The 24577-nt window shown below is 39.4% G+C and overlaps 1 protein-coding gene across 8 annotated transcripts in view; it reads right to left on the minus strand.

Moving 5' to 3' along the window:
• Positions 1 to 24577, minus strand: part of ENOX1 (ecto-NOX disulfide-thiol exchanger 1) — a 371562-nt gene that overhangs the window by 121788 nt on the left and 225197 nt on the right. For 7 of the 8 annotated variants that reach the window (XM_061457317.1, XM_061457310.1, XM_061457313.1 and 4 more), the window contains exons 4-5: positions 15375 to 15509; positions 14396 to 14533 (exon numbers count right to left, since the gene is read on the minus strand). In XM_061457317.1, coding sequence (XP_061313301.1) covers positions 14396 to 14533; positions 15375 to 15384 — 148 coding nt within the window. In that variant the 5' untranslated portion in view covers positions 15385 to 15509. The remainder of the gene's footprint in view (positions 1 to 14395; positions 14534 to 15374; positions 15510 to 24577) is intronic. The other variant, XM_061457316.1, reaches the window with a different exon arrangement.

Consider the following 24577-nt stretch of genomic DNA (forward strand, 5'->3'; position numbering starts at 1 on the left):
TAATTAACAAAATACACAAAATACCAGATTTGGAACCCAAAAGTTGCTTCTCCCACAAGCTGCACGAGAAAGTGCAAGGCTCACTCCCATGACAGCCTTTCAAAGTAAACCTTCTTGACAACTTCTCAGCAACCACTCTGGAATGGATTTGGTAGCCCAACTTTCTCCCACACCCCCGTACCTGTTCCCTATAGCTTCATCACACAGGTCCTGCAGGAGCTCCTGGGAGAGAGGAACCTCATCCGTCCTCTACCCACCTCCATCTGTTTCTTTGCACAGTTTCGGCAGTTTCCCATGAGCACAACAGCTTGCAAGGGCCTAAATGCCACAGCGACATTCCTAATTCAAAAGCTGATATCATCTAAAATCTACAAAGCAAGGCAAATCCCAGGAAAATCAATTTTTTTTTTCTTTTTTCTTTTCTCTCTTTTTTTTTTTCCCCTCACTCTTTTGCAACAACATGACAATTCTGAGATGACACAATCCAGGAAACCTTTCTGTAATTCAATTCTAATTCTGAAGCAAGTCTACTTTCATTCCAGGTCTAATCTAATATCAGGGAATGATGAGGTTTTTTTGTGAGGAATTTCATTGTTCACTGAGGAAAAAAAATAGTAGCTTTATTGTAGAAATCCACCTTCAGCTGAAATTAAGATAATGCCAACCCAGAACCTCACTATAGATTCAGAGGCATTCACATCACCCACACCAGAACATCTAATCATGGCACTTCAGACCATTGCCTTTTCACCTCCTCATATGGCCCATGGAAAAGGTGGAAGATTGGATAGAGTGATTAAGCCCACTCACAATAATCTCTGCATCCCTCATAGGAGATTCCTATCTCTTTCCAGAAGCTATGACAGAAAATTACTGTCTTCACACTCCTTTCTTTGGCACTCTTGTTGCACATCTAGTAACAGGGAGGCAGAACTTTGCACATACTTCCTTGCTATAAAGAAGCTACTGGTAAATTAACGCAGTACCTCAAGAACAACTAAAAGGAATGACCTATTGAACTCAGGTTTGTTGGAAAATTTACTCTGAACCAGAGAAGTGACTTAAAACAGTCTTGTTTTGCTTAAGTCACATTAGAAAAAAACTGCTATATTTTTCAGTGGCTACGCATACAAGCAACAGCCATATTTACTGACAAGGACAGGATGTTCAGACATGCTTAAAACATTGAAGGGTTTCATTACATGAAAACTTCACAAAAGCCATTGACTAGAAAACTGGTGCAAAAGGGACAAGATGAAAAACGTGTCAGACTGAAACGGAATGATAGTCCATTTGGAAGGAGGCAAAAGGGATTTAGGAGATAGAGAGCACAGGAAGAGACACAGATGCTTTTTTAAGACATTGCTGTTATAAACAATAAGAAAAGTAACCACAGAAACAGCATATTTTTTTCAATTTCCAAAAGTACTTGACAAGTTTCCGTAGAAGAGATTAATGACTAAAAGGTACAAAACAAGAATAAAGAAATAAAAAAAATCTTTTATGTATAAAAGTTCACTCAAGTTGTTGTTTTGCCCTTAGAAGAGTACCCCTCTAACACAAGAGATCTTTTCCTTACAGACATAAAATGACTATTATCCCGTGGGTCTGGATTTGGAGGGTTACTTTAAGAATAATGTCACACATTTGTAATAGTATTGATATAGGTCTAAGTCATAAGTGAGACAAGGTTTATGGACCAATAGAGTCAGGAAAGAAGCAGTGAATTTCCAAGATAAACACAAGCAAAGAGCACATCCTTTGAGTTTAATTTCATATGTTAAGTCAGGTAGACAAAAAAAGCTGGTTGGCACCTTTAAAAAGAAGGGAATATTAATAGGGAAGCAGTGACATGGTGGTTATTCTGTAAAGGAATAGATAGGTAAGCGTGTGGCAGATGAAAAGATTAATAAGGGGAAGAAAATTATAATGTGCTGCAAAACTACTGCTTCCTTTGATTTTGCCTTTTCTACTGTGTGCTATAATTAAAGTTTTAGTCCCTTGGTTGCCTCAGACCATCAGAGGGTATTTTTCCAGCTACATGAGTTGCTCCAAAAAGCAATATAACTTTTACCCACAAATCTACCTCTTGCAGAAAGCATGCAAGTGTACAGCCTGCTCCCAGAAATGCACAGCACTCGTTTCCTTGCTCTGTGAGCAAATGTATATTGAGGAGCCCACTGTGACCCTGCCTCTTCTCCCCTTTGCACACGCAAAGCTTTATTTGTTATTCACACACAGACTCTGATGTCAGGGCAGCACAGGCTGTGAGTGGGCCTGGGAATTAAATGAGGGGGGTAATTGCATGTGATGGAAAAGACTTTTTCCGTTTGTTTGTTTTCTGTGTTTTCTAATCTAAAAGACAGATGAAGCTTGGTTTTTTATGCTCAGGTTCATTTTTCTTTATTTTACTAACACAAGGAAAAAAAAATTTACAACCTCTTATTCCTGCTGGCTTTGCAGACTCGTACAAGTGGAAGAGGGAAACTGGGTCCTATTCCGGTCGTATTATCGATAGAGGGGCTCTTTCTGCCTAACCCCAGGATCACTCTCTACTCTGTGTTCATCTCTGGAACTCCAGGGGGAACAATCAAGGCTCCAACCACAATATTAGGCCAGTAACATTTCACTACCATATTTTAGTGATGCAAGGGCTAAAACAGGTTTGTTACCCTTTAAATCCCCAAAAGAGTTTGCAGAGCAGGCAGTACTTGCAAACCTGTAAACTCTATTTATATGCAGTCATCAAGCAACATGGACTTTCCTGGTATTTCCAATCTATAACACAACTGTAAAAGAAAACTATGACACGTTGTCATCTTTCGATCATAAAAGCATGGTGAGCAATAAAAAAAGTCCTCTGGAGGACTTCTTTAGTTCATGATTACTATATACATACGTGAATGGGGCATTAAATACAATATCTCAAGGCTACAGATGAAACAAATCTTGGAAGTGCAACAAATAACAGCTCATGTAATCAAGACTAGCGAGATGTGGCTCCTGTGCAATGTGGCCCAGAGAGGTCTGATGCTATTCTGCATCAGAAAATGGGAAATAATTGAGTTGGGATAAGACAAAAAACCTGATGCCTGCTAGCAATAAGAAAAGAGAATTACAGTATACACTAACAGTGGCTAGAATATGCAGACATGTGATAACATTTCTGTTACATGATCCTTAAAATAATGGGATCCCTCTGTTACTACTTGAGGTAGCTAGGAGATGCCCGTTAGTAGATATTTTTTCCATTACAGAGATTGCACTTGCATCCATGCTGACTCTTTGTAGATGGAAATCTAGAAATCAGGGGAAAGAGGAGACAAGGAGGTAAGAACACAACTGCCTATTAAGGAAACTGCAGTTAAAAAGCCCTTCACTGAGAACGCAATTCCCTGGATGAATAGTTGGAAGGATGTTTAGCTCTCATGTCCCTGATGAGCTCAAATGCTTAAGTAAGACACTGGGAGAGGCAGTCCCTAAGGGACACCAAAGGGTGTATATGAGCTATAATTTTGTTTTCTTAGCACTGCACCTTTACATGTCTAAGATATGCACACTTGCAGAGGCATATGCCACCCTATCAGGTGGTGCTGAAACAGTTTGTTACAGGGGAATATAGCTTGGGATCCTTCATGGAGATGTATGCTCCCTTTTGAGGCCCACTGCTAGACACTTCCATTTGTTTAAAATAGTCTACTTGCCTTCAAGAGCACAAACTTTCTCACAATGATTACATGCAAGACTTTCTGCATTGGATGGTTTGGGTTTGTTTTATTTTAATTCCATCTTAAATTCCACTCAGTCACCACCAAAAGGCAAAAGAAATGAGGGCTGTTTGCTCTTTCTGAAGGGAAAACATAGGAAACATGCTCCAGAAAACTCAGAATTAACACCTTGAATGGCAGCCAGAAATGATCTTAGTCTTGAGGCTGAAAGTCCTCAGTCTTGGGAGTCAATAAATCAGTCATGACAAGCCTGAACCAGCTATGGTTTTTTATAAAACCAAGCTTAATTATCTACTTGAGGTAATGAGACAGATGAGAACAAAAGGACACAGAGTTAAATGGCAACATATGTAGGAAGAACTGGAAGAGATATTTTACTTTACAGAGGCTGGTGAATAGCAAGAATGAATTTGCATTTGAATATTTTTCACCTACTGAATTCTAGCTAACAACAAAAAGGGACCCCACAATATTTATAATAAGTTATTTATTAAATCAGCTACTCTTGGAGCTGCTCAGCTGCAGATTCCTATTCCCTGCTACCAAAATATAGTCCTGAAATCTAGGTGCAGCATCTGAGCTCTCTCCTTTCAGAACCCATGACACTTTTTTAAGTCTAGAGGGTATTAGAAGCACAGTGAAAAAGAATAGGATGCTACAGTATTTATTACATTGAAGGATAACAGCAGTGTGTTTGGGCATAAATCAAATATCATGGAACAGTAAATATCATGGAACTAGAAGAAAATAAAATCTGGCCACTTTTCTCTTTCCTGCCCTCTTAAAATTGGTGAGTTTATTGTTATTTTTAAGGAATATTTAATTAATTTATGGTACAGGCTAGTCTAGCAGTTAAAGTTGTAGACATTCTACAATGGCTCAAAAACACTTCTACAAAGTATGCTTGAAGTGCCAAAATTGTTATGAAAAGGCCCCGGAAAACAAGGTTTCAATGGTTATTCCTGGAAAAGGCTCAGTCATGAAAGTCCAAGTATAGATCAAGTCCTGAAACAGGAGGCTTCCAATAGAAGAGTTAAATAGATTTGAGAGATGTAGCTCAAAATAGCATAAAACTTCAACACTGCAATTGGTTATAATATTCCACATTTATTTCTAGTGAAATGAACTGTTTGAAATACAATTGGATCAGAAAGAAGAAAAATTGCTGGAGAAGCATACAACTTGTCCTCCCCATCCGCTGTAGTCTGGACAGTCTGGTCTGAGTCTCTTCTGAAACACAGCTTGTGCTGCCAGATCTTTACAAAAAATGTAAAGCATACAATAAGCACATCTGCGCCTTCTCCCATGGTGTTGTCTGCTCTAAATGCTAGCAAAGCTCTTTCTGTTCCCTTTTCCCAATCCTTCTCTAAAAATCACAGCAGCATAGTCAAAGGGGAAGAGCAGGTAGGAATTGTCTGCCTGTTCCTAATGTTCACAATGGAGTTTGCCTATCTGACTCAGAATACCAGATAGTTAAACCGCTTTTCCACTTACCACTATATTACTGCTGTGCCAAGCTACCTATAAAAAAAGCTACGCAATAGGTACGCAGCTCCATAATCACTGTTGCTTTTCTTGCCAATCAGTATTATCCCATTGTTTCCATCCAGTCCTTTACCTACCTGGTTTGTCTAAGTGAAAGAAAACATACCATGTGCAATTTGGACTGGGATTGTGTTCAGGCAGTGTTAAACTTATCGGAGCTCTCTATCTCTAAGTCTTTCCTGAATAGAAATAACAAATACTTATGAAATAATGTAGGCATTGTGGTCAGGAGGAGGAGACAATTTATAAAGGAAAATCATCTACGGTGAAAAGAACCATTTCTTAAAGAAAAAATATCCAAATAAGAACCATGCACATACAGGAAAGGCAGATAAAGTTGCCCTTGTTACATGAACAGACCTACTAAATTTCTGAAGCCACAGTAAAAGGGTGTTTTTAATATTTGAGCAGAACACAATCAAAATACATACTGCAGAGTATTAGAGCATTTTGTATATATTATGTTTAATTATTTTTCACCTCCATGTCCACTGACAGAACTACTCCAGTGACAAGCTGCTTCCCGTTACAGAGACATTACTCAGAGCTGGTGATGTCACTTGTCACCTGCAGAGCATGGGAAGGTGCAGTAAATCTACTGTTTATCTTACCAAAGTCAACATTAGCTAAGTATTATGTTACAAGCTCCCTCACATGCCCAGGGATTAGGCTTGCTGAAGCCCAACTTTCTTCTTCAGTGCTGACCATCAAAAGGCATTTTTCCACACTGATCGCCTCAGCTGATATTTCACAGACTCCTGCAGTGATCTATCTGGATGTGCATCTTTATGCACTTTGTGAGACCTAATTCTCCTGCAACAAGCAAAGGACATTTGAAGGACAGGTGGCAGGAAGAAAACCATGCTTATACCCTTCATCCCAAGGTAAAATGTAGAAAGCAAGCTTCTTTTGCTCTCCAAAGGCCAAGCTCTATGCATCAATTTAGCCCATGCAAGCAAATAGAGAGGCTGACTAGGGAAGAACAAAAGATTTTATAGCCCTTGATTTGGGATTGCTGCCTGGGGATAAATTTATATTCAAGTCTTCCCCCCCAAGGAAGTCTTGCTCTAAGATTCCCTCTGGCGATGCTTGATCACTCCCCTATCCTGAGCACACTCTGCACATGGACTGAGTTAAGAGTCCTCTTGGGACTGCTGTGCCTATCTCCTGCAGACCATCTACACAGCCTGCAAACAGCTTTGCCTTAAGGGCTTCAGGTAGCACCACCTTCACCTTGCCACCTAGACACAACGACTATGCTCAGCTTTCAAATATCTGCCATTACCATTAACAAACCTTTTTTTCCCATAAAAATGTATAATCTGATATTTATAACTTATCTTTGATTAGTTAAAATGGTCAATTTTCTCTTTCTGTTGAATTCTATCCACAGTAACTCAATTTTCCCAAGAGCAAACTGTATACCACACAGCGATTACTCTGGATTTCTTGTGTCAGCCAAGGAACCTGAGATCTTTGGATGGGGATTGATGTGTGAAGGGTAAACACCACAGATAAACTGTGCCCCAGCAGAAACGAGCAGTTAGTATCAAATGGTTCCCAACAGCCTCTTGGCTTACTTTATGTGGTGGGATGCTCATAATTACTCACAAACTTTCTTGTCTAGAACAAACAAATGCATGAAAAATAGTGGGAGTTGAGGCCTTCCAAAGATAAAAGATAGGAAAAGCTTTTGCAAAAATAAAATACTTCCTTATGTTACTTTAACTTTAAATAACAACACACTGAACGGATTATTGGTGGTATAATTACCAACATCCAGTGATTAAATAACAAAACAAAATTCCAGAACCATCCAAACAATATAGATTCCATCAGAAATTTATTCCAGCATATTGAGAATATTGAGAAGAGTTACACAAATAGTAATCAGCCTGTTTTCCTAAACTGCTAACTGTCCTGGCCAAAAATACAACAATAGAGAGAGAGTGATATGCCATATTTCAAAAAAAGCCTCCACTTCACATACAATGCAAGCTTTGCACAATACAACACAAGCTTTGCACTTAGTAATTCCCTTTATGCACCCCGTTCACCTCTGAGTCTTGTTTATTTGGGACATTCAGCCCCTCATACCATGTTAAAAGCACTATTTATCTTTAAGCTCCAAGCAGATTTTAATCATTATCTTCATCCTTGGCCTCAATTAAGGTCTAATACAAAGGAGGTACTTGAATGACCCAAGAGGCACACTTAACCCTATCGTGTGTCAAAGGCACTTAAGAGTTTCTGACACGTTTCCTCTGGCTGTCAAATGTATCTCCTTTTTCTGTTATAAGCTAACTGTGTTTGTTCCTAGCACTTTAATGTTCCCTGGTGTGAAGTCTCCTTGAGTAACACTCACATGATAGAAAGTGTGATTAACTCTGCAGGTGCTTTTCAGGTCAATGAAAAAACCTAGTTGTTACACTAATATATAATACTTCAGAGATGTTCCCAGTGGCTCTACATACTGGGATTCCCACAGAACCTATTCTCTTCCACTTTTGCTGCTTTCTTGTGTCTCAGTAATGAAAATACATCATTTTACCTGGGTACAGGCTTGATGTTCATCCTGTAGAGTATGTTTCCCATGTCTTTAATTATTCTGATTGCTCATTCAGGTAATTTAAATGGTAAATCTTTTCCTCTTGACTAAAATGCAGTGTTTCTGTAGTGGAGACTATAAAAATAAAGGAGGAAGGAACTAGAATAAAATTAGGAAAATTATATCATTTTCTTCCGAATATGCCTTGTTACATTTCTCTAGCTCCACAGGCTGGCTTGTCAACAAAACACCATGTATAAAACAGGTTGGGAAGCTGTAACAGCTGAGAAGATGCCTTTTTGAAGATACCTTGTAACTTCAAGGGGTTTGCAAAACCTATAGAAAGCTGCAGATTTTATTAAGACTTTTCATAGCTTCTTTTACTACCAGATGTCATGACTGCGCAGCATTCAGAACAAGAGTAAACACTCCGTATGCTACTGTGCCACTGGCCTGATGAAATCTGCCAACAGCTACTTGTGGTCTGCACCTTACAGGGAGAGAGGAACAAGAATGTATGGCGTGCCTTCACCAGCTGCCTATGCATTTCAAAGCTTGTATCTGGAATGTGCTAAATTTTAGTCACAAATTATGGATGCTGGAGAATTTTTTTCCTTTAAAAACTGACTACTGGTCATAATACAAGTGTCTCACTTTAAAACTTTTCAGTGGAAAGACCCTGCAACCAATTAGCAGGAGGTCAGTATTAATTACAGAAAAGGAAGCTGTGTTTTGTTAGGCATGTCTTGGACAATTCAAGTTATGTGCACATTGGCACATTGGTTCAGTGGCTAAGCAATGAAGTGTAGAAAAAGGAAGCTTTAACAGGTAATGGGATAGCATGGGTAAAATGAAATGAGACTGCCAGATGGCTAGCAGTGGCTCCAAGCCTCCAGTAATGGAGAGGGCACAGAAGAAGTATACACGCGAGAGTTAGCAGAGTCTTCTAGCCAGCTGACTTAAAGACTTCAGCACTGCTTATTGCACAGCCTTTTTCTGTTCGGGGGGGGGTGTGTGTGTGTGGGGGGGGTGGGGGGGTGAACTGCTGAATATAATCAAATATACCTTGATTTCCTGGTTTATTTGATTTTTTCTTCATTAACGTTACAAAAATAGTACACAACAAGAACAATGAGGGATATGTTTACAATTTGGTCAGCGTATGATTGTCTGCTGTGAGCAATAATTCATAAAGCATGCCTCATCTATTTTATAGTAAAAAAACACTGAAGATTAAAGGACTTCTGCATAGCCAAGGCTGAATGGTGAGAGAATTCTTAAGTTTCAGCACACCCTTGATTTTTCTTAAACGATTCCTAGGTCTTCTCCTCTGTGTAGGAATCAGTGACATCTTGAGATACTGGAGTAAGAGTTTTCTCCGATACACCCATCACATGGAAAAAAACCTTGAGACTAACTGAAATCTGAATCTAATGATTGCTTTTATTTACAGTATTCATTCTGAAGAAAGAAAGAGTTTGAATATTATATCTCCAAATATGTGGAGGTCTTGAGCTAATAATCTTCTGGAAGGGATATTTAACCTTGTGTCTTGGGATTTAGGAGTCTCTAGATGGAAATTTTCCCCCTTTTTTTTTCTACTCTCAGTAAGTGTGGGGATTCAGAATTGCAACACTTACTGTTGCAGGGGCTGCTTCCTGAAGTGAAGTTTTGCTGAGTTATGACTTAGTTAGGAAATACAATCTCTAGTCTGGGGAACCCTATTCTATATATTAATGATCAAGAGGAAAGCCCATCAGAGGGGGAAGCACTTCAGCACTGATTTGCCTTGTACATCTCTTCCTCAGAAGTATCTGATACTCAACACTGCCAAAAGCACAGTCCTGAGTGAGGTGACTTGATTGGAACTGACAGCTCCTATGTTCCACTGAAATCAGGTCAAAAGACAAGTGTGTGGGGAAAGGAAAGACAAATGGAAAAAAACAGAAAGTTTGATGTAAGTGTCTAATATTTCACAGACTCCAGTGTCTAAGAAATACATGCTCGAGGTCATAAAAATGGTTTTACCTTTTTTTATACTTTTTGGTAAGCAAGATGCTAGGCTTCAAACCTTCCCAGTTTCTGATTTGACTAGGATTTTGTACAACTGGTTGAAGTCTAACTTCAGCAGAAACAAGACTAGGGGCCACTGAAAATTTTAATGTCCTGAGGCTGAGGCCTGTTGTCCAGACTCCCATGGAAAAGTATGCCTTGATAACGGTCCTGTAAATAAGTAGAAGGCATGAGTTTTCAGGCATATCCTTGACATCTAAGCAGATCTATAACTTTAACGGATGTCTGCCCTTGTGGTTTGTTATTTTTCCCTTTAAGAGCACAAGTATGCATCACTGGGTACGAGATTAAGTAAGTCTGAAAGAATTACCACTTACATACCACTCTTCATGTTCATTTGTACTGGGGAACTTTTGACATATACCATTTTTGACTAACAAATGTTTAGGTCATCTAAGTCATGGAGGAAACTATCTCAAGATTGCTTCATGGTTTTTAGGGCAATGGTTCATTAGTGAAATAAGAAATAAACTGAACCAGGGAAATAAATAACTTTCCTGGCAGGATTTCTTCCTTTAGAAGGCAGGTGACCTGTTGCCATTTGCTGAAAAAAATGAAAATGTGAGAACACTAAATTCAGAAATGCCAAAATTGCATTTAAAAAGTACCAATGCAAAAGCAAAATAAAACATTCTTAGTTGGCCTGAGGTCACCGAGTTTTTCTGCTAGTCCTAAAATGCAACAAAACAGATATTCTCCAACCTTTCCAGCATTATTTTTAAATTTGGACTGAGATCAACCATGAGAAAATTCAGCCCAAAGGGCAATTTTGGGGAAAAAATTATAAAAATTATAATCTGTTGCAAGCTGAGGTTTCGAATGAAAATGCTTTTCAGCCATAACTATTTCACATCAATCTTTAACACTTTAACTATTGCATTATTAAAGTACAGTTTACTGTATGAATTATGTATATATAATGTATAAATGAATATATTAGTGTATATGTTATGCAGTAACCAAATATTATGGAAAAAGGTAAGCTTTATAAATAATAGTAAATACAAGCAAAATACATGTAGAAACAGAAGAGATAATATACAACTATTTACAAGAATACATCTTTACAAATTAAAGGCTCTGACATTTGCCCAGATCAAAAATCCAGTTCTACAACACTGGGAGATAAGGAATTAAATAGAGTGCAGATATCTTCTAAACTGGTATTAAAAGGTTAGCAGTGCTTAAAATTGATTAGTTACCAAGACCAGACAGCCTACATCCCAGGCTGTGAGAAGAGCATTGGCCAGATGTTGCAGAAGCTTTAACTGTCATTTTAACAAACTCTCAGGCTAGGCAAGAGCTTCACAGATTGCAAAGTGGGGAGCATAACTGTTACAAGGCAGGCATCCCAGCACGTTACACAGCAGCAAAGTTAACAACAGCTGGCAAAAAAAACCCACCAAAAACCTTTAAAAAGACTTAACAGATCGTACGGGCTCTATATCTACAAGAATGAAAACACAGTTTAGGAAATAGGAACTGGTCAGTTTTGTGAAGGAAAAGCTGTGAATGGATAAATCCTTTGGAAACTGAAAGGTCAGAGAACTAAGAGATATGTCAGGATATAGATGAATACCATACACCAAATTTCAGACTATGGAAGGTTATATAAAGATATCCAGGAAAGATCACACTCTCTCCAAGATTAATCTAAAGTACTTACTGCTTTCCTACCTGTCATCAAGGCAGGAAAGAAAGAATAAAATAAGTTTTTAAAGACAGACATGAAGTTAGCATTGGGACATAGATGTGTCATTTTCATCACTGAGAAATGTCACAGATGACAGTAACAAAAGTAATACGTGACTGCTGACAAAGATGAGTTCATTACTAAGATTAATAGCAAAAAAGTGAAAGAAAGAAAGGGCTAAGGACTAGGTATTTGGTCAGACATAGTGATGAAAACACTCACTGAATGCAAATACAGTAAATATATTATAGCAAAGAAGTCTGTCTTTTCATGGTAAGTTGTGGTTTTGCCACTATGGATTTGCCATGAAGAAAATGTGTCAAAAACATATGAATCACGAGGAAATATAATGATGTGTCAAAGCACCTATTTACTTTGAAAATACAAAAGTCTCAAACAAAGGAAACCAAAAGGAAAGAAAAGAAGTTCTGCACCCATAGAGAAATCAGACAGCACTTCAGTAATTAATATTTATTACTTATGGCACCTTTCATACATAGAAAATGCTGAACAAATACAAACTGACTTGTACAACACTCCTACCATACGTGATACACATACTTATGGAAGTTACAGTAGGGAGCTGGCAATGAAATAAATTCCTGGAGATCATCCCTTGTGGGGAAAAGCACTGCACATGAGATGAGGTTGCCATGTAGGGATTGCATAGCACACCTGAGGACATGATTTACATGGAAACTGGAGAGACAGAGGAAGAGAGAAAGTCAAAAAGTTGGGTAAACCTCCAGGGGATATGCAATCGAGATGCTTTTAAATGAAAGCAGCAGAAGCTGATTTTGACTGATGTGGCTATTTTCAGGTTTGGAGGTAATCGCATTCAGGTTGAGTGAAACACCTGCAGGCAAAGGCTCACCAGAAAAAGGAAATAGCTTTCTCACCACCAGCACTTAGAACCATAAAACATCCTGAGCTGGAAAGCACCCACAACAATCATGAAGTCCAAATCTGACTCCACACAGGACAACCTAAAAGTTAAACCATATATCAAAGAGCACTGTCCAAAACCTTTTTGAACACCAACACACAATGACCTAAGGAGTGTGTTCCAGTGCCTGGCCACCCTCACATTGAAGAACTTTTTCTTCATAACCAATCTGAACATCCTCTGTCAAAGGATTAAGCTATTCCTTCACATTGTATCATTGAACACCAAAGAGAAGAGATCAGCGCTGCTCTTTCCACACACTCCCATGAGGAAGTTGTAGACAGCAATGAGGTCCCCTCTCAGCCTCCTTTTCTCAGCTTTTCTCAGCTTGACCTCTTAAGCCTTGTTCTCTACTCCTTTCACCACCATTGCTGTCTCCTTTGAGCTTCCCATAAACCAAAAACACCAGACCCCTTTCTGCTGGGCTGCACTCCAGCTTCTTTTACCCCCAGTCCACACGTACATCCAGGAATACACCAGAATTTGGCATTTGTCCTAGTTAAACATTATATGGTTGGTGACTGCCCACGGCTCTACTCTATTCAGATCTCTACAGTAGACCTCTCTACCTTCAAGGTAATCAACTGCTCCTCCTAATTTAGTATCATCAACAAACTTAGTGTGGACTCAACTCCTGCATCCAGGTAATTGATAAAAACACTGAACAGAACTGGTGCCTGAGGACTGTGTGGCTTTGCTTGTTTCTTTTAATCAGGAGTGTGGGGTTAAAGCCAGAGACTAAGAATCAGTTCACAGCCTCCACCAGCTAAATTCTCTGTTTGAGACTGATTCATTATAAATGAGCTTTCTTGCAGCTTAGTTTACCCGCCTGTAAAACAGGTAATTCAGAGCCAGATCATCAGCTGTGATCTGGCACAGCTCCGCTCAGTTCCCAGTGTCAGAAGGGGATATATTTGGCCAAAATTAAGTGTCACACATCCCTGGTGAGGCAGGCAGAGTGATTTACATCATGACCTGCCTCGCTGCATCCATGACTACATAGACGGGCACAGACATGCCAGGATGCTGCTCTGATCCATGAGTTGCACAGCTCTTCTTAAGCTGAAGTGGCAATGCAGCTTCCAGAGGAGATCTGTCATAGGCTTGGCATGTGGCTTGTGTCTGTAGGGCACCCACCCATATAAAAGTATTTTTTCTTTACCTCACAGGAGGAATGAAGGTTTATTAATCCCAATTTACGGGCCTTTGCTGTTGACAACGACATCTGATATGTCCAGGCTTGTCTGTGAAACACTGCTGGTTTCAAAATGTTTTTATTGTTGTTAGAATAACACTTTCCCCAACTATGTTTGGGAAGTGAAATAACAAAATCAAACAAAAGCAACCTCTTCAAATTCAATTTATGGGTCAGGCAGAAAGTAAATAAGCACACACCTGAATAGGCAAGCTTCACCTCACTAATATCAACCAAGCATATGAATTGAACGGGCTTTGTGGTTTTCTGCCCAGTTAACATAAATTCAAAATCTTTCTCCAGTCAAGAGTTCCCAGCCCAGGGTATTCCTTGGCAGAACCTCAAGACATTCTGCTTGAACAGAGAAACAGAAACAAATGCTTCCCTTACGTAACCTCCCTTCTGATCTTGACCCACCATAAGGATCAATGGTTTAGTTGTTTAATTTCCCCAAGGAGTTTTGGCTTTTCCACAAGGTTAAAATATAATATGGATTATATACCTACCATAATAAGAGACTAATACATGGTATGCAATATTAATCACAGGTGATGTTTTCAGAATATAAAAAATATAATAACCTCAGAAATCATTCCATATATTTTTAAAAGGACTCAAAGAATTCATAGATGGTACAAGAAATCTCTTTAAAAAAGAAAAATCTTACCTGTCACGAGCTGCTGTCCAGCTAGTCCTACTGGAACCATCCCTAGGTTATTCATAGCTGTAGCCCAAGCTGTCGGATCAGTGACTGACATGTTAAGTTGCGTGGTATCTATAGCTATACTTCCTAAACCATCAGCTGCTGCAAGAAAAGCAGCACACTGTAAGTAGAAAAGTCAACATGTCAGGATCTTTAACCAAAACCTTAACTGAAAATGAGATATCAAAACCACTGCTTATTTTGTTTTTTTTTTCATAATTATGATTCACCTTTTAGACCACTAATAATAGTGCTTGCTATTGTATAGCAAAACATAAAGACACTGGAAACATTCAAAAGACACAAAATGAAACAAGAGTGATTTGGGCTGGTTATATAGAAAACTTTTTCACCATGAGGACAGTCAAGTAGTGGAACAGGCTGTGCAGTTGCCACCTCTGGCAGCTTCCTAGACTCAACTTGATAAAGCTGTAAGCAACTGGGTTGGCCCTATGGCTGGCCTTGCTTTGAGCAGGAGGTTGGACTGGAGAGCTTCTGCTGCCCAACTGGAATGAACTGCCCTGAAACCCTCTGATACGATTTAGTTGTATATAATCTGTGACAACTTGCCAGAAACCTGTCAGGAGAATCCAAGAAAAGAGTTTCCCCTGGTTACACCATTTTCCTAAAGGTGTGTTGTTTTGTAAAATATTTAAGAATATATTAGCCCATAACTAAAAAAAGGTCAAACCAAATCTATTCACTATGGGAAATATCAAGGTTTTTTGTCTAAAACCAAAAGAGAATTATGAATATGGCATGGATTCCCCTGGGTTATGCAAGGAAGAGTGGGTTGGATAGCTAAGAAATGGTATTTTTCCAATACTGAATCCCCAAACTCAAGGTGTGATCACACATTCTTGTTTCACCCCTCCCCACTCACAGCTGAAATCGGCTCTTTCCAGATATTTTCTTATAGCCTTTGAAGACTTGAGATATTTACCGGCAGCCATTGCTTTTCCCCAGTTCCTTTTGCTCCTGTTAGACTTCTTCAGCTAGGAATAATAAACTACTGTATTAGCAGCATCTTGACTTGGGATATCACTGAACGCAGGGCCCACACACAGCTCATTAGGCTCTGAAAGAGAAAAGATGAAATCAGCTATCAAGTGCTTCAGTCAGAACATGGTTGCAAAAAAACAGACCACTTTAAGAATCATAAAATCATAGAATGGTTTGAGTTGGAAGAAACCTTAAGGATCACCTAGTTGCATGTATCATACAAAACTCCCCTCTGTCCACTTAAAGCATCTCTTTTCCTGTCACTACTAAATGCTCTTGTAAAAAGTCCCTCTCCAGATTTCTTGTAGGCCCTTTTTAGGCACTGGAAGCTGCTCTAAGGTCTCCCCAGAGACTTCTCTTCACCAGGCTGAACAAGCCCAGCTCAGCTTCTTTCCACCGAAGAGGTGCTCCAGCCCTCTGATCATCTTTGTGGCCTTCTCTGGACTCGTACCAACAGGTCCACGTTCTTCTTATGTTGGGGGTGCATCAGAGCTGAATGCAGCACTGCAGGTGGGGTCTCATGAGAGCAAAGGGGGGGAATCCCTCCCCCTTTGCTCTCATGTGTGTGCTGGTCACACTCCTTTGGATTCAGCCCAGGATACGTTTGGCTTTCGGGTCCATGTTGTGCTTTTCTTGTCAAGCAACACCGCTTCTGCCCACTCCCTCTGGATCACCTGCCCCAGCCTCCTTGTATGCATTTAGTGACTGCTGTAAAGGTGTTTCAGAGAGTGCTGTACTTTGCCTGCTGAACAAAGAGTGCCATATATGAACCTGTCAGATTGTTGAAAAGCCCTTCACAAATCAGGTCTTATCAGGAGCCACACAGCCTCCTTGGCTTGAAGGCCTCAGCTGAAAGAACATATTAAGGGATGAATATGGTGGGTTTTTTTCACTGTTCATAACTAACTGATGTTGCAAGTTTCAAGGAAATAGTCTCCTGTTCTGAGATGAATTGGGAAAAAAAAAATCATTGCAATGACTTACAGAATGGAGCCTGCAGAGACATGGAAAAGTAAGAAAACCTAACAAAGCTAAGGAATATGCCCGTTCCTTAAGTAACACTACACCTTTGGCTCACAAAGGTGAGTTAGCTCAAAGCAAAGGTGGAATATTTGCTTCTATCAAAAGCACACTGCTTTCATCAGGTATCTGTCATACCATGAATTTTACATAATGGTAACTTCTTGCTGTTACTGTTGTTTGTGAAGCTAACAACGTCAGCACATCGCTGGTCAGAAAGGAGGCTGAATGACTGAATGGGTAAGGGGCATGAGCAAAGGCTGTGAGCTCCCAGAACTCATAGCAGAGGGAGAAAACACTGGGGTTTTGATGACCACAGATACATGCCCATGTTATTATTTGTGCATTAGCTATATGTGACTGGGGGTGAAGGTAGGCTGCATTATTTTTTGGCTGGCCCAGGGATCTCTTTGGTACTAGTGGCCAACAACTGACCATATGCTTACAAGTATCGGGGAGGTCATTAATGCTGCGCAGGTGCGCCTCAGTGACTGGTTCAGCCCTAAGATACTTGTGATGTCTTTAATAAAGTACTTGAAAGACCTTAAGAAGTTGCCAACATGCAAGCCCTAAGAATTCATCTTTAGAAAAGACACAATTAACATGATTATACTCTATTTTAGCTTAGCGCCTCCTACACTCTTCTTTTTTTCACGTGATGTGCATAAAGTACAAGCCAGAAAGTTTTATATTATAAATTCCCTGACACTGTACAGATCATTTCATAGGAACATGACCACATCAATAGCTGTGAAAATGAGGGAAGAGTCACGATCAGACACTGCTGTACATTTTTTAGTATGCTGCAATTTTCAAATAACCAGTATGCTAGGTTAAAAAGCATTTTGTTCAAATCTACAGTGGGCTTATTTAAAAGTCAGTATTTATCAACTCTTAATACTGAATTTGCAATTCCAATTCTTACTTGATCTCCACTATTCATTATAAATAACATAAAATAATTTTATCATAAAATTAGCTTTTAAATAACTTCCATAAACACAAAAAAACATTGAACTAAAGTCCTCTGCAGGGAATGTGACTAACATAAGGCAAGCCATCCAAGATTTATGTCAAGTTTTTAAAAACTGGGTGTCTCCTGTTCATCTCCTTAAACTTGCACTTAGCTCTTTCCACTCAGGCTATAAACTCCTGACCACAAACATCTATTTCAAGGTTAGAGATGGCTGAATTACTCCTTGTCAGTAAGTTATTTCTCACACAGTACAGCCCACCTCGCTCTTTATGAACCATTCCCAAATCAATCTTGATTTACACATATATGCTGAATAGCCCAGATGAGAGTGGTTCACTTCTTCCCATGACCAACAGCCTTGAGGCCTTGATGTAGGAAGGTGTGTCCGAAAGCCAAGAGTGATTAAATGCCTCTTCATAGCTTTCTGTGTACTACTTGCTTGTCTGCATAATGCATCACCGTGACTACTGGGGAGGAAGGAGGTGCTGCCCTGTGGCTTTGGGGTAAAGGCATCTGGATTATTGGAATAAGGTCTAGAAATGGGTCTCAGACTCTCTGCCACTCCCTCTGTCCCCTTGTTTTACTTCCTTGTGAAGTGTGCCCTAGGTGACAAGGTCTGTTGCCAAACTCCACACTGTTTTTCCTCCAAACCCACAGTGCAGTTGTATGAGCTCTGCTAGAAATGGAAACTGGTCCATAAAGAATCAGACACTGAGTTAGGCAAATGTACCTCAGCCTACTGGGAATTAACAGGTGTCTTTTTTTTGTGTTTGCCTTTTACCAGGTCATCCACATATTTCACACTTTAACCAATACATGTGGATAATTCATTGAAGTATATCAAAGTCCTTGCAGGGAAGGAAGAACATAACACCATGAGTATGAAATAAAGCAGAATCAGAGGGTTAATTGGTGAAACTCCTGTTGTACTATGCCACCAGCTCTGCCCAATATGCCATGAAAATCTTTGCTTGAAACATACTCTCACAGCCCATGCTGGCTTTGCGCACTTTGCCTTCTCTCTGGTCATCAAGTCTACTGTTTTACCAGCAGGACATGGATGCAGTGCAGGCTGGACTAGGGGATAAAAACAAAAAAGAGGATGTGAGCAGCCTAAAGTGGAATTAGCTGTATCTAACCTAGAACTGCCGCAGGCCATCTTGTCAGTGGAAGAGAGCTGAATAGCAAGCATAAATGCACCTATGAACACTGAATAATTTGCAGTAAGCTGTAGGAAGAACTAATGGTACAGCCTATAGAAACTAGTTCTCTTAAAAAGAAAAATACTAATTGCGAACATCCCTTCTACTGACAACTTGCTGGTTACATTTACACAGAGCAACATAATACAGTTAAAGTAATCTCACAGGCAGGCATTTCACACCTGATTTAGACTCAAACATTAGCTTTTGTTTAAAAACTTTTGAACACTCAGATGGGGAAGGTTTCATTAATGCTTAAGGTAAAACCAGCTTTGGGCAAATTTCAGCAATTCTCTGTATAGCACAGACATCACTATTATACCCTTCATGACACTGGAAACAAAACAAGCCAGCGAAACAAATAAACTCACTCACTATAAAAACCAAAGTGCTGTGTTTGATGAGAAATACATCTACTAGCAAAGATTCCTTTTCTTAAAAATAAAAGAAATTACTGTGATACTGGTTAAACAGGCAAGAAAGTGTAAGTTTATGCAGAGATCTTGTGTGTCCTGAGCAGACATTAATCAACACCATTTCACTGACATCACACCTTTAGAAAGCATTCCTGATTTATTAGGTACTCCTCCAGGCATTAATGACCTGAAGGTATATGTAAAAGAAATCCATGTTTATAAACACTTGTGCATGGTAGTAGCTTTACTCCAGGGGAGTAACTTCAGAAGCAAATAAAGCCATAAGCCTGATTTACAGGAGAAAATGTGTAAAGTCTTCTGGGTACTGCAATTCCTTGAAGTTTGGGAGAAGCTGGGATGTTAATACAAACTTCCTTATTTGAGAGCTTCTGATTAGCAAAATTTCAATGCCAAACTCTTTGTAAAACGATTCCATGTAACGCTTTTAGTGGTCTCTCTTTTTGCAGACATAATGCAAGTACCAGCCCTCGAATGGCAGATTGTGGGAGACATTTAGACTTTCCTCAGACAGGTTGTCAGGAAGATAAAGCACTCTCAAGTCCATACCAATGAGCACTTCTCAGTCAGCAGTCACAGCAGATTGTACTTAGTACACATATTTTATACCAGGCAATTAAATGCAGTTACCCAAATGACTTCAGAAGTTGGTTATATATTGTGCATCAATTATCACAGGCAATGAATGCCATGAGACAAAGAAATTAACACAACATAAAACTAATTCAATAACATAACAGATTGCTAAGTTAAAATCCTACCCTTTAGATATCCATAACACCACAGACAATGAATCATGACATGGAGCAAAGCTGATTAAACAAACCACTGTAACGAGTCTCTGTGGAGGGCTCTGATCAGCAGCCAGCCCCACAATGCAAAGAGGAGGTTCTCCACCCAACTTTGACACTGACCTGCTGGGTGACCTTCAGTCATTTCACCTCATTGTCTAATTTTAGTGATCACTAAATCCTTCAAGGAAAAGACTGATGCCACCAATCTTATAAAACCTGGGACTACAAGTTGCAAACACGTTAAATGTTGACTGTTCTTGAGACAACACAGATGGGAAGGAGCGATGTGGTATCTTTTGAACTGTAACATTTAGGTGAATTTTCCAGTTCTTAAAAGAATGGCATGTGCAAACTGTCACTGTGTCCTATGATTCATAGGGCACCGGTCATTAGGTTGGTCACACTCCAACTGACCTGCCAAAGTACAGGTCATTTACCAGGGTAGCTCCAGCTGTCTCCTAAAATACATCAAGCATTTTGTACTGGTTCTTCCCAGTGTCCTACAGACAGGATTCCCAGTAAAGAAGAGAAAAAAGAAAGGATAGATAAGGACTTGCTGTCAGTCACTATCCACTTCTGACCATCTTATGATAAAGAACAGAACTGGGAGCAGCTACAAAGAACAAGATACTTTTGTGCTGTAGGCATTCTACCTGGAACCCATGAGAAAAATGGAACATCTCCAATGTGACTCTGAAGATGGCTTTTATCAATTATATTTAATGTGCAGTATATCTTAATTTCAAGAAGAGGCATTGTCTCATTTTTGCATGACCAGTGGTATGTTAACACCTAGAAAAACTCACCTAAATTCTGAAATTCAAAAGACATTGAAGGAAAACAGACATTTTCTCACAACAATTTGCAAAATGACATTTACTAAATAAATAAAAAAGAATTATGAGGCACCAGACCATTCTTTTTAGAGTTACTTATTTTCTGTGATGGGATCCTAACTTAGGTACCTACTGCATGCTTCAGCCCTCTACAGCTCTACTGAATAGAGGCCAGTTGCTTTCCAGGGCCTCCAAGGAGTCACCCTGTTTATCTGGTTTTGTCTGTCACATGTTCCTTTTACAAGAGGCCTTTTAAAGCAAATATTGTCTGCAGCAACTGGCACAGTCCTTAAGAAAACACCTGCATTAGGCAGAAGCTAGTGAAAATAAGCAGGGTCCTACTCTTTGAGCCTCTGGGTATGTGTACACTTATGTGATCTTCAGATTTTTTTGTCTTATGAATGAATTATAACACCTTGGCTCACTCAAGACTATGCCATTAAAAAACTGTTTTCTTATAAACTCATAAAACATGCTGCAGCATTAAGAGATTTCACTTTTCACTGTGTACACTGAATATGTAGGTTTTTGCACAGTTGCAAAGTACCCTTTCCACCAATTTTCACTGAAAAACAGTTGATGCATAAATCATGGCCATACTGACAGGACTAAGAAAACTTTGAGAAGAATCACAATATATTTACAGTTCTCCCCTAAATTTAACAAAACCAATTTACACAAAACACATTTTCTGGAAGAACTGCTCATTTGAGATGCTGCATTACTTAAATCCTCTGCCCCAGCACTTCTTGACGATAACACACAGTACACACAAAGGCCAGATTTCCCTTGGAAAGCAGAACACTGGAAGATTTCAACAATAAGAAAAAAATAAAACAAAGGTCTTCAAGATAAACGGGTGTTCTCTTACGATGCTCCTTGAAAGGTCACCTACTCATATTTCATGCTAAATCCCTAACTTTACTGGCATCTCAGAGCAAACACTTAACAGGCTACAAATGCGCTTTTTCTTTTGTGTGTACTTTAGCAGCTGCAGTCTGAATATGCTGAAGTCTATAAATAACAGAATCTGGAGGCACATTAAGCAAAGCATTATAGATGTCCAGCTTAGTTACTGAAAAAGCATATGAGGTTCCAAAATCATCTGGAAGAGGAAAAAAAAAAAGAAAAAGCAACTTTTCAGGCTAGCAAGGCAGCACAGTCTTGATAAAAACAGGTCTGATTATTCCTTGAACACAAAATGTTGTGAATTGATGATTTCATCTATGTTATTCACTCTGCCAAGATGGCTTGTAATTGTGATTCACTTGCTTCCCATTTAAGAGGACAGTGGTTTGCTGACTGAATTAGTCCAATCCTTCCTTTAAGTTTCTTCATTCCAAGAATTGATATTTAACAACAAAAAATTGCTTCTGAAATCTTTTCATTGTTTACAGCAGCATTTTTATGATAGGCCTTTTAACACACTGTTTTCTGCTAAAGGCCACCAACCACTTTAGGTACAGGACATCCTCCCGCACCAATGTATTTCAGACAACAGAGAAAGCACCCAAAGCAAGTCTTGAGCAAACACACTTCAACAACTTCACTTGAAGGCTGAATACTTCAGTGAGATGTGCTCGAATGCTTTCTTAGTGTCACAACATACCAGTCATTATAAGCTGCGCTCGAATGCTTTCTTAGTGTCATGACATACCAGTCATTATAAGCTGTCTATATATGCTATTGCTTATTCAGTTGGACCTGAGAAAAAAATATAAAAATGCACCACACTTAACAAATACCTTCTCTCACTCTATCATACAGTGTCCTTACCTCATGTTTACTAGAGCTACTTCAAGCAGATACAATATAAAGGGTTGTTTGGTTGGGGTTCTTTTTACGGAAAAAAAATATACATAAAAATAGAGACCAAAGCAAGCTGGGACACACTTCCAGAAAGAGCATTTTAGTTTCTTGGCTAACCCAAAGAGAAATCACTCCCATGCCACCTCATGTAAGAATGAAGAGAATGATGGGAAAGCCTTGTCTGTGGCAGAGCCCTGGGGACAGTATCATACAGTCCATCAGAAGCAGGTGAGCCTTGTTATTGAATTTCCAAATGAACAAAGGCTGCTGTCTTCTAGCCCCAGAAGACCAGGAGACAGTTAAGTATCATGTGGTAGCATTATGTATGGAAAATCTATTTTAAGAATTTTTTTAGAAGTTTCTAAAATGTATTCATTATCATTTTTCTTCTCCTTCAAAGCCTGTATAATTGAACTCCTGGAGTTAATGCAGCCTGTCTTTTTAGGCAGAAATTCATGGGGGAAAACGAATCCTTGTCAATCAAACTATTTTCATATTTTTAAAACATGCTTTTATCATTGGACCAAATTGTGACAAGAGGTGACATTTAAGTGTCCTTGGTTAAGTGCCTGGGTGATCTGCAGAGCCCTTTTTTGCAGAGTACTGAAGTGATCTGAAATCATATTGATCAAAATTTTATGCAAGACCATCAAGTATTCTCTCAGTGACAAGTGCTAAGTGAAATTCTAGAAAAAGAGGTTTAGGCTTGTTCTCTTTGTTTTAATTCAAGGTTTCTGGTGATAACTTCTGCTTAAGAGAAAAACTCGCTATCTCTTCTATCAATTTACATCTGTCCTTACTCCAAAAACTGCCATCCCCTCTTAGCACATCACACTCAGGATCTTTTCTCCAGCTACAAGCTCTAAATTAGTAGTGTGCTTCCTGGCCTCATTTATCTTGTATTACTTGTATTCCTCTTAGTATATCTCCTATGCTTCTCCATTTACTTCACAATACTTTTCCTTGCTTTTCTTTGTTTGTTTGCTTTTGTTTTTTTTTTTAAATTTCCATCCATTGACTCCACACTTCCCTTTACAATGGAGGCACAATTCTTGCCTTAATCTGCCATAGGCCATTTCCTCATCCAAATATCTCATCACAGCCAAGACAGTATTGTTTGTGCTGTTTTATTAGGGGAGGAAGGGATTCATTTCACCTAACTTCAGCCAATGCAGATATTTATGCCCGAGCTTTCCGGCTGCCCTCATTGCAAATGGAGAGGACCAGATACTTCGACAGCCTGTTTCAGACACTTGCATCTACTAGGCAATGAAACACACCTTGGAAGTAAACATCTCACTTCTCTGACTAGAATTCCACACAGCAGTTTTGGATATGGGCATCTGTTTTGTTAGACATGCATGGGATGACACGAGCTGGGCTGAGCAAATTGTGCCTTGGGAACGCAACCACCACTCAGCAACTTGCATGCCGTATGAATCCCAATGAGACACTCAGTCTGAGGGACTCGGCTCCCACTCCTCTCCTTTGCCTGCCTGATAACTCCAGCACAGTGAACCTCAGGAGAACAGAAATCATGAGTCAGTTTGCAATAGCTCATAAGAATGTCCCCAAATATAGATACATATGGATATTTAGAGAGATAATTTGCCTTCTGGTTCTCTTTTTTTCCCTGCCTGCCCTCAGTGAATATACCAACATATGACTATTAGTGTTTGACAACGGGAGCTCCCACTCAAACACATTTCCTACAACTGTGATGCCCTACGTCTTTCTGGTCTCTAGAGAGATAATTCATCCTGGACCTTTTCTTCCTACTTCCAAATAAATACCATCTCTTCAGCTCCTTTTCTTTACCAGACACTTAACCCCCTTGCTCCTTGAAGCTTCCACTTTAAAGATCAGCATAGATCACACACCCCTCTCAGCTACCACAGTCCCCTATTTCTGCTCATCAGCCTAGTGCAAGATGCTACTGCCTCTCTTTATCCTTTTATGCCATGCTTGGGGACAGCATCTTATTTTGATTAAGTGAAGACAGCTACAGGAAATTTCCCTCTGTCCTTTCCCTTTTCCCAGGTTGCTTGCTGTGGGTAAATAAGAGGAACAAAG

This window comes from Pezoporus flaviventris, unplaced genomic scaffold (genome assembly GCF_033815535.1).
Source record: "Pezoporus flaviventris isolate CSIRO_AGI_PZ_B2104156 unplaced genomic scaffold, CSIRO_AGI_Pfla_v1 ptg000025l, whole genome shotgun sequence".
In the NCBI taxonomy this organism is placed as follows: Eukaryota; Metazoa; Chordata; class Aves; order Psittaciformes; family Psittacidae; genus Pezoporus; species Pezoporus flaviventris.